Source organism: Salmo salar, chromosome ssa03, assembly GCF_905237065.1.
Source record: "Salmo salar chromosome ssa03, Ssal_v3.1, whole genome shotgun sequence".
NCBI classification, from domain to species: domain Eukaryota; kingdom Metazoa; phylum Chordata; class Actinopteri; order Salmoniformes; family Salmonidae; genus Salmo; species Salmo salar.
The window spans coordinates 13,370,160-13,381,182 of NC_059444.1; the positions used below are offsets into that span (position 1 = coordinate 13,370,160).

The 11,023-nt window shown below is 44.7% G+C and overlaps 1 protein-coding gene across 1 annotated transcript; it reads right to left on the reverse strand.

Moving 5' to 3' along the window:
- Positions 1-307: 307 nt before the first annotated feature.
- Positions 308-10,535, reverse strand: LOC106598864 (angiomotin-like 2a). The gene is made up of 10 exons (XM_014189879.2): positions 10,271-10,535; positions 8,774-9,594; positions 8,163-8,277; positions 4,899-5,043; positions 4,574-4,663; positions 3,130-3,601; positions 2,863-2,964; positions 2,546-2,703; positions 2,038-2,172; positions 308-1,684 (listed from the first exon to the last, which is right to left on the reverse strand). The coding sequence occupies exons 2-10, from the start codon at positions 9,529-9,531 to the stop codon at positions 1,590-1,592; spliced, it is 2,070 nt and encodes a 689-aa protein (XP_014045354.1). The 5' UTR covers positions 9,532-9,594; positions 10,271-10,535; the 3' UTR covers positions 308-1,589.
- Positions 10,536-11,023: the final 488 nt, after the last annotated feature.

The window sequence follows — 11,023 nt, forward strand, 5'->3', positions numbered from 1 at the left end:
TAGTCTATTTTGTTGTGTGTGGAAACTTCAACCAGGATAAGTTGAGAGAACATGAGAGCTGGCCACTGGGGAATGCTGAGCCTAAACAATGCATCTCTGGCATTCATTAACTAACGAGAGCCCTCATTATCTCTCTCTTTCTTGGTTTCTCTGGAAGGAATGAATGTGTCAAGAGAAGACAGGAGGTAAAGTGAGGGAAATAAAAAGTGTAAAGAAAAGAAAACCGCCAACAGAACACATTTTCAAATTCATAGTCACCAAAATCTTTTTTTTTTTCAAGAATAAAAAATGTCAAAGTAACAGGAGCTATATATTATAATATTTTATTGCTTCACAACCTTCATATTGTTAGGAGTTAACAGAAATGTCTTTGCTTGAGGTCAACGCTTTATCTGTTGGACAGCTGGACATAACCATGATTGTCTGCACATAAATTACAACACACAAAAAAATAATCTTTGGCATTCTGTTCTTAGCACTACATATCTAAAATAATTAGAGAAACGTCTGTATAAAATATATTAACCTGTTAGTTCAGAAAAAGGCTCACAGTAAACGAAAACCAAATGGTGTAGTTTGCAGCTTAATCAATGTGGTGAATCTGACCAGCGGATTCCCCACATCAGAAAATACACATGAAGAATAATACAAAAAAACTATTGGTGAAAAGCAATAAAACAAACTCTTCACCCTCCCCTGGTTGAGAATGGTCTCGCCGACCTCATGTTTAGAAGTCGGAATAGAAAAACCAGACTATACATTGCATACTGTATCATAACTATTTCTAAATCTGTAGAGACTAGTGGAGGCTGCTGAAGGGAGGACAGCTCATAATAATGTCTGGAACGGCGCAAACGGAATGGCATCAAACACCTGGAAACCATGCGTTTTATGTATTTTTTTCCACTCCACTCCAGTCATTACCATGACACAGTCCCCAATTAAGGTGCCACCAACCTCCTGTGGTAGAGACAGCTACTGGGGCTTAGGGAATATGGCCAAGGAAATTATGAACATTAAGACTGTTTGGCATTTTTATTAAATTATGGAGATGGGAGAGTTGTTTTCCTAACTCTGAAGAATTCCATGGCACAGGAATGTGGCCAGATTGTGGGCACATTTTTGCGCGGGGAGGGAATGCCGGTCAAAAGTCCAATGATAAATTCTAAAGACAAAGTTATTTGGAAAAGCGTGAAGCTTTCAGTTCATATTTGGGAATAAGTTCCTGAACTCGTTGTACACAGAAAATATAAATACTTTGGCATACACTGACAGTACTGTGGGGTGTTTCCCGTTACAAAACTGAAATACTGTCCCAAGTACCTCGAAAGTTTCACAGTCTCATATACCAAGACAGCTAGCCTGCAGCCACCTGGCTAAGAGAGAAAGAGATCGAGGAAGAGCACCGCTCTCCTCTAAATGTGAAAGCCCAAGTCCTTATTCCACACATGCGCCTCTCATTCTTCAACATTCTTGTCTTCTGTCTATTTTTCAGAGAAACTGACCATTGGCGTAGTCAGTTGCTCTGCACAGCTTCCGAGAGTTCATTACTCTCGAGTGAATCTCTTGTCAAGGATCAAAAGTCTTCCTCAAATGAAGATTTCCACTGCCTCCGCTTCAAAGTCATCCAGGCCTCTTAATGTGTTCAAGGAGGAGGCACGATGTTGTTGCGCAGCAGCGTTGTCTTTAAAATAGAAGAGGGCAAACGTGTTAGAGGAGTGGAAACAGTGGAAAAATAAGCCACAGTTACAGTACATTATCTGAAACCAAAGAAACATGCTGACGTTTCCACATTGGGATGATCCATTCGGGTAAACGCATGCAGTCAATCCTCGGGTCTAAGTGCGACAACATAGCACATTCCGGCAGCCCACTGATGACCTCTGACCTACAGAGCCATCGCCGATTGGCTTGTTCTATGGGAGTATGGTTGGTAAATCAATGATTGCCCTGGCACAGCATGTGATGCAGTTACAGAGAATGGTTTGGGTGTTTGGGCGACTGTGTGTGTGTGTGTGTGAGAGATAGACTACTCACCAATGCTGAGCTTAGAACCAGTGGCTGGCTCCTTGGCCTTAGCTCCATCCTCTGATCCACAGCTCTGGCTGGGGTGAGCTGGGGAGGAGCACCGGAGAAGAGAGAGAGCAGTCTGGTCGTCTGACAGAGTCTTACCTACAACACAGAACATGAAAGAGATCAGCCACTGGCACGCATTTCATTGATAAACAGGTGCTCTCATTCTAACCTTAATCCACTTCAATGCTCATTACTACTATAATTATCTTTGACAATAACTCCTTACTTAATATTTGATTGTTGCATGTATGTAGAGAACAACAGTGGCCCCTGAACAGAGCCCCGAGGGACCCCTTGAGTAATATCAATCAATCAAATGTACTTATAAAGCCTTTTTTACATCAACAGATGTCACAAAGTGCTATACAGAAACCCAGCCTAAAACCCCAAACAGCAAGCAATGCAGAAGCACAAGTAATAGTTAAAAAAGGTATTATGAGGTTTTTTCGTCTATGACCCTCATCCTTACTTTTGTTTATGCTGGTGCACTTGGCCGTGCTGGCAGGAGTGTACGTGGCGGCAGGCAGACAAGACCCATCCTTCTTCATCTGTTCCTGGTGCAAATGCTGGTGGAGGATATTGAGGACAGCATCCTTCTCCAGGATTTGGGTGTAGAGAGCACAGATCCTATTGACAGGAGAAATATTGAGTCAGATCTCTAATCACCGCCATCTGATGCAACAAAGTACATTAGACTTATTAGATGCATACAAAGTGTCATAACAGCAACAATACTATAAATTCTGAATAATATAGATATTTTTTTTAAATGTGTCATCTTTATACCGGTTTTCCATCTCCTGGTTTCTGTAGTCAGATACAGGCAGGTCCTCATTGAAGCTGTTGTTGGAAGAGTGGCAGGGGGAATGGTTGATGATGGTTGTGTCTCTGGAACAGAGAAAATACATTCCTTTAGGAAATGGATGCAGGTAAAAATGTAAAGTATAAAAACGTATTTAGCCTACATGTTTTGAAAACGTTTTCTCCTGTATGTGCATACAGAATACAACCCTTGAGCGATCTATCCCTTAACGTTTAACCTCTGACCCTCACCTCTGAGCGGCAGCGCTGGCGGCCACGTCCATGGCGAACTGCCTCATGGTGCTCTCCTCCAAGTATTTCTGCTCCCAGCGCACCAAGTCTGCCTCCAGGGCTAAGATACACTCCTCTCTCTCCCTCAGACGCTCGTGCAGTGGGCCCACCGTCACGCCCGGCGGTTGAGACTGCCGCTGCTGCGCCCTCAGGCTCTTCAGCTCTTGCTCCAGGCGTGTCCTCAACCTCATCTCCAGGCCCTCGCGCTTCTTGCAGGTGGTCTGCAGCTGAGCCAGGGCGCTCTGCAGCCGCTCCACCTTCTCCACGTAGGCCCGCTTGAGGCGCAGCTCCTCCTCCATCTGCCGTCCTCTGTACAACTGGGCCTCCAGGGCCTCCTCCAGCTGCTCCGCCCTCAGGCCCTGCTCCTCGGTGGCGTTGCGGAGCCGCTGGAGTTCACGCTCTGCACGCTCACGCTCAAACTGCTGCTCCTCGTCTGATGGGAGGAAAGAATGAGAAGAGGGGAGAAGAAGCGAAGAGGAGGAGAAGAGAAGAAAGAGAAGGTTAGATATGGTATAGCCAAAAAGCTACAAACTGTACAACATTCACACATAGGATACATTTAGAAGATATATCAGTGAAAAGCTAGTGTTGTGTAATGGGCTGAACACGAGACATGAAAACCAGTCTTAGTCTAAGGCCACATGGAGCTATTTCGAAGGTGAAAATGAGAGCTTGGACTGTCTTAAGCCATCACACCACCATCGCTCTAACCCTGCTAATACGTCCCAGGATTCACCGATCATGGCAGATGGTCTTCATTTGCCCAAGCACTCGTGGAATGTCAAGGGGGACGAAGAGGAAGTGATGCGGGCAGCCCCTATCCCTTTAACAAGAAACATTCCTCCAACCAAGGCCGTACACCTCCAACCCCATCTCTCATCTAGTCTTGGGAAAGGCCCACTGCTTAAATAGACAACGTAAATCAACAGCCCTAGGAACCTGATGTTAGTTCAACTGTATTTTGTCATTAATAGTTCCCTTTCCTATAACAATACATTATAATTATTTGGTGGGTGCTTATATTTGTCCTGTTTTTTTGCATATCCAAACTCCTGAGACACCCTCGGAGAGGGGAGTCAAGGTTAGGGTCAGCCATTATCAGCAGCGATGATAGAGCAATTAGGGTTAAGTGCCTTGTTCAAAGGCACATGGACCAAGTCACTCATCTGCTCTAGGATTCAAACTAGCGACCTTTCAGTTACTGGCCCAACGCTCTAACCGCTATGCTACATGTGTTTACTGTTGAGGCGTTCTCACCAGATAAGCGGAGGTTATACAACTAAAATTCCTGCGTAGAGGATGTAGCTTGGCTACAGGGTGCCGTGCTATGCTCCAGTCCTGTGACATGGCTGAAGGTCTAAGACTTGGAGTGGTGTGAGAGAGATGGAATGGATGGCGCACTTACTTTGCTCGAGCAGTTTGGTCATGATGTGCTGGTTGTGGTCGGCAGCTTCCACTTCTTTGGCAGCGTGTGTTCTTGCATTCTCCAGGCTTTCTGTAACGCAAATATTTAAAGTTTAGGAAAACTGGAAGCATTTCTAAACCGCTATACACTTACACTAAAAGTGATTTGGGAAAAGGTTTCCATGCCTCCAGTCCCACTCTAATATAAACCATTATAATCCCCCAAAATGGTTTTGGACCAGTTTTGGGGCATGAACGAAATACAAACAAGCCTGGCCAGTCAATGTCTAACAAACCAGAGAGCATGTGTTATTTGTAGTCCTTACCTCGGAGGTCTCTGTTAACGTCCTGCAGCCTCCTGATCTCATCCACCAGTTTGCTCCTCAAGGTCTGCTCCAGGCTCTCCCTCTTACAGCTGCCCTGCAGCAGAGTCTCATAGGCATTGGATACCCTCTGGACCTCCTGCTCCAACTGAATGGACAGATAGAAGGAAGAGGGGAAAGACATTTTTGGTCAGCCATCTTGTTTGTTGGTTTAATATCTTTATATGTGTTGGAGATGCGGGGGGGTGGGGGTGTTGGTTCAGGCGTAGAACTGTATACATGCAGTACAGCACATAAACATGTGGGCACATAAAGTTGAAGTCAGAAGTTTACATACACCTTAGCCAAATACATTTAAACTCAGTGTTTCCACAATTCCTGACATTTAATCCTAGTAAAAATTCCAGTCAGTTAGGATCACCACTTTATTTTAAGAATGTGAAATGTTTGAATAATAGTAGAAAGAATGATTTATTTCAGATTTTATTTCTTTCATCACATTCCCAGTGGGTCAGAAGTTTACATACTACCAAATACTAATTCAGTGTATTGCCTTTAAATTGTTTCACTTGGGTCAAATGTTGCAGGTAGCCTTCCACAAGCTTCCCACAATAAGGCGGGTGAATTTTGGCCCATCCCTCCTGACAGAGCTGGTGTAACTGAGTCAGGTTTGTAGGCCTCCTTGCTTGCACACGCCTTTTCAGTTCTGCCCACAAATTATCTATACGATTGAGGTCAGGGCTTTGTGATGGCCACGCCAATAGCTTGACTTTGTTGTCCTTAAGCCATTTTGCCACTACTTTGGAAGTACGCTTGGGGTCATTGTCCATTTCGAAGACCCATTTGCGACCAAGATTTAACTTCCTGACTGAAGTCTTGAGATGTTGCTTCAATATATCCACATAATTTTCCTTTCTCATGATGTCATCTGTTTTGTGAAGTGCACCAGTCCTTCCTGCAGCAAAGCACCCCTACAACATGATGCTGCCACCCCCATGCTTCACGGTTGGGATGGTGTTCTTCGGCTTGCAAGCCTCCCCCTTTTTCCTCCAAACCTTTCAATGGTCAGTATGGCCAAACAGTTCTATTTTTGTTATATCAGACCAGAGGACATTTCTCCAAAAAGTACAATCTTTGTTCCTATGTGCAGTTGAAAACCGTAGTCTGGCTTTTTATGGCGGTTTTGGAGCAGTGGCTTCTTCCTTGCTGAGTGGCCTTCTAGGTTGTCGATATAGGACTCGTTTTACTGTGGATATAGATACTTTTGTACCTGTTTCCTCCAGCATCTTCACAAGGTCCTTTGCTGTTGTTCTGGGATTGATTTGCACTTTTTGCATCCAAATACGTTCATTTCTAGGAGACAGAAAGCGTCTCCTTCCTGAGCGGTATGACAGCTGCGTGGTCCCATTGTGTTTATACTTGCGTACCATTGTTTGTACAGTTGAACGTGGTACCTTCCGTGTTTGGAAATTGCTCCCAAGGATGAACCAGACTTGTGGAGGTCTACAAATTTTTCTTTTTTAGCATATCAGAAGCTTCTAAAGCCATGATATCATTTTCTGGAATTTTCCAAGCTGTTTAAAGGCACAGTCAACTTAGTGTATGTAAACTTCTGACCTACTGGAATTGTGATACAGTGAATTATAAGTGAAATAATCTGCCTGTAAACAATTGCTGGAAAATTTACTTGGGCCATGCACAAAGTAGATGTCCTAACCGACTTGCCAAAACTATAGTTTGTTAACAAGAAATTTGTGGAGTGGTTGAAAAATGTGTTTTAATGACTTCAACCTAAGTCTATGTAAACTTCCGACTTCAACTGTATATACATATGGGCATATATATATAAATATCCCTGGGAGCACATTCCGTACATGTGGGCACATAGTACACACACACTATACGAGTATAATCCAGAGGAATTTGAGCAAACACCACTCCCTGTGTGTGTGTGGCTGATTTCTATCTGCATTCCTGGGAGCTAACAATCACGCTTGCCTTCCAGGTGTGGCTAGTTCACTCACACAGAGAGAGAGATGGAGGTCTGGGCGGGTTGCCAGTGTGGGAAAGGTGTGCATGCCTGTGCCTGTGGAAACAGAAACAGGCAAAGAAGTGGAGAAGTAGAGACGCCCACCATTACAGCAGCCACTCGGGCATGTCTACTCAGGCCTGCGGCCCGACAGTCCGGGGAAACTTTCCAACCCCGCAAATTATCATTCTTTAAGGCTGAGGGAGCACGAGGGGCGGGGTGACGTAACTCCAAAGGAGACCAGCAGCAGTTTATGCATTCACCATAGAGATAGAAAGATGGATATAACCCGTTTTAGCATGGACATTGCCATCGAGGGCTTCCACCATTTTAAAGATGAGTCCTCAATCTAGCTCTATGGCATCTACCAAGATAAATGGGTGAAGTCTTATCAGTTAGTGTTGTTGCCACCATCTTGATTCATAATAGTAGACAATAACATACTGACATGGGGTTGTCAAGAGGAGTAAACAGTTCTGTTAGGAACATATTATGAGCTGGTCAATGAACAGGGTCGAAAAGAGACGAAAACAAAAGGGGTTGAAAGAGGATGACAGTAAAAGAGGATTCAAGTTTTAAAAAAGGATGATTGACGAAAAGTGAAAATGCAGTGGGATCAAAGTACAATAGAGTCCTTTCAGTTGAGACACACAGACCTGCCACGGCTAGCAGAATGTCTCTGTCTCAGCACTCACAGCATGTCAGCTGTGCCAGGGGTCACAAACCCATCGACTGCTGTCTGACATTCCCTGGATAGGACCGAAAATCTATGGCCTCTCTGGAACTAAAGGGCACACAAGCACATACGCACGACCCCCATCTGCAGAACAATGCAGGGACTGTGGATACAGTAACAGCCTCTGGGCTCTATGGGGTCTCTATGTACAGCCAATGGTAGCAGCTGTTGTAATGATCTCCCATATACAGATAGGGGAGTGTGTCTGGCGTCGCTGCACAGTGCTACTTGGCTTGTGTTTCCTCCATTCCCTTCATTAAATGGCACATGTTGCAGACTTCAGTACTTTGCTATTCAGTAAGGGCATGCCAACTTGAGAAGTTACGTGTTTTGTGTAACTCAAAGTTCATCATGCATTGATGACCGAGGAAAATGTGAAAAAAAAAAAGTCTGATATAGGTCCTCCAAAACTAACATCAGTCCTTCACGCATATAACAACACAAACCATTCCAATGTCATGTCGCCATCTTCGAGATGGACTAAGAGGAGAATGGTTCTCACCTTGTGGATGCGGCAGACCTTCTCTCGGTGGCCCTCCAGCTCCTGTCTCAGCCTCTCGTTCTCCAGCATCAGCAGGTCCATCTGCCTTGGCTCAGATCTGCCTGGGCCCGCATACCTGTGAGGAGGGACGTGTGTTGTTGAGTTCACTAGATATCCAAAGATTTACAACTACAACGTTCTTTGGATGAGTGTGACTAACATAGCCCCTTAGCTCATAGAACCGTGGTTACGTGAGCAACCTACATTTGTTAGGCATCCTAGGAATTACAAGCACCCTATAATAGAATGAACACATCAACTCCACCCTAGGTAGGTTGGCTTCCAAAGTGTTCTCAGAAAGGCAATTGGAATTCCAACCTGCGCATGTAATGACTCACAATGCATGCTAGGAGGTTTGGAATGCAAGGCACCGATGACACATAGCCAATGACAGACAGCTTGAAGCCCATTATGCACATGGCTTTGCCCACAGAAATTAACACACTATGAAATGTGTGATGGCTGTTGATTCAGGGCAATGACAATCAAACAGTGGGTACACCTTTGCATGATCTTTCTGTATGTCCAACACACACACACACACACACACAATTGCTGAAATGCCTTAGTACCTGTGCTGCTGGATCTGGAGTGACTGGTGCATGTCCCTGTACACACACTGGGACTCTTGAGCGTGGATGGGCATATAACCTTGGGACATGATGGTAACCGATGAGTATTCTGGGTGTTGGATGTGTTGGTCCTGGAGGCCTTGTGGGGGGGCGTAGTAACCCAGCTCTGGGTAGCTCTGTGAGGAGTTCTTCACTGCCTCCGACTTCGCTATGGCACAATTTCTCTCCAGAGACAGCTGCAGGAGACGCTCGCTGAGCGACCGCACGTGCCCTCGCTTTAACTCAATCAGCTCCTCCTCCGCTACGCGGTAGTCCGCATCACGCAGGAGGGTCCCCTCTCGGAGCTGCTTGTGGGGGGCCGGGGCGGGTGCCCAATGCTGAGCCATGTATTGGGAGTGGGCCTTGGCCTGCTCGTAGGTGGGCAGCTCCTCGCCGTGGAGCTGGTAGAGCTGGTAGCTGCTCTCCGAGTGCAGGTAGTCTCCATGGTGCTCCTGGCCCTGGGGCTCCTGACGGGTGGACAGCTGGAGGAATGAGGAGTCCTCCTGTGTGAGGCTCTCCAGGGAAGAGCGGGGGCTTCCACTGGGACCCTCTTCTGCGTCGCTCCCAGGCCCTCCGCCAGGGGACCCTCCACTGCCTCCGCGCAGTGCCTGCTGCTGGATGGCCAGGAGGGTGCGGGCATCTGTGGGGTTACCATAGCGTAGTTGTTCCTGGATGAGACGGTGCAGGACCGTGCCAGACGGCTCTTCTGTAGACGCCATGTTGGTTCCTTGTTCGAAGCTGGTTATCAGGAGTAGACGAGGTGTCTATGGATGACCATGAACCTGGAATGTGAAAAACAATGAGAATCAATAAGAATACAGGTAATAAGAACTTGCAAGTAGGCCTACACCTAAAACTGGATACTTGATCATATACAACATTAACAGTCAATCATTTGCATGATAACGCAAATGTTGTGTGGTCCTCCAAAACATTACTGTAGAATAATGTACAGACTGCAAAAAACAACTTTTTTTTATTTTTTAAGCCCATACATTCCTCAAGGCCTACAGGAAGAGTCAATTAAAAATCAACAATATATTCACTACTTTTGAGCGATGTCATTCCATGCATTGCCTTGTGTCAATTAATACCCTATGCGCTTCACTATTTAAATTTTAAAAACAATTATTATTACATTAGTTAAATCCACAACATTATGTTTAAAATGTTTGTTGTTCGTGAAAAGTTTCATAGAAGTAACTTTGCGACAAAGGGTAAACTTGCATTTGAAATTCCATTACAGAGCCAGGCACATAGCTCTATAAACAGTCTTAGGAATAGGAACCAACAAGTACTCATGGTGTAGCGTACATAGAAATTATTAACTATAATACAACTTCTGTGAACTTGTGTTTACGCACAATAGCTGAGTATTAGGCTACAATTCAAGGCTTAAATGTTACAAAGTAGCCGAAAGTGCACATTTCTCATACACACACACTTAACAATTCTTACCAGTTCACACTCGCATTCCAGCGAAACGTTTTAAAAAACTTAAAAATAGAAAATAAATTAAGCAAAAGTAATCCACAATGTTTCGTTTAAATCGTTCTCATCATTCCACCAGGAGTTTTGTGGTCTACTCTTTTCGGAACTTGCTCAACACTGACATGGTTGTCTAGCACAGAGAGGTAATAAGTAACTGAGCGGAGACTGAAGTCGGAATGCCTGGAATGTAGAGCGCGCGAGGTCCCTCGGGGATCAAAAGCGTAAACCACACGGTTCCAATGGGGGAGGTGGAGGACGAACTGATTAACTGCAGTTCTACTCACAACCATGAGGATGGCGTGTTATGGCGTTGGAACATCAATGCTTATGCATTTGTTCCTGATCATTAACAAAACTCGGGGATTCATTATAGAGAAATAAGCAGGCAGGAGTTACATAGGCCTAAACATGTTATAAAGATGAAAACAAGCTGACAATGTCTAAGACTTAAGTAAATATTCCTAGTTCCCTAACATCTCTCATTGTCTGTCTGATATTATACTGTTGCAGATATTGAGTGTGTAGTAATATAAATCTATAGATCTGTTTTGACACATTTCATTCAAGGGTTGGTCCTGGAGGCCTTGACCAACTGAGCATGTAACCATTCAGTCAATATGGCGCTATAGGATTCAGCTAATGAAATAGTTTATAGATTCAGGACTCTACACAACAAATCTATATTTATCTAGTGATGAGTGTAGCCATTGACTTGTGTGT

Excerpts from the sequence above, each read along its gene's own strand:
- LOC106598864 (XM_014189879.2), bottom strand. The coding sequence starts at position 9,531 with ATGGCGTCTACAGAAGAGCCGTCTGGCACGGTCCTGCACCGTCTCATC. Across the intron at positions 2,704-2,862 it reads AACCAGGAGATGGAAAACCG|GATCTGTGCTCTCTACACCC; the intron begins GTATAAAGATGA and ends TCCTGTCAATAG. Across the intron at positions 1,685-2,037 it reads TGGTTCTAAGCTCAGCATTG|ACAACGCTGCTGCGCAACAA; the intron begins GTGAGTAGTCTA and ends TCTATTTTAAAG.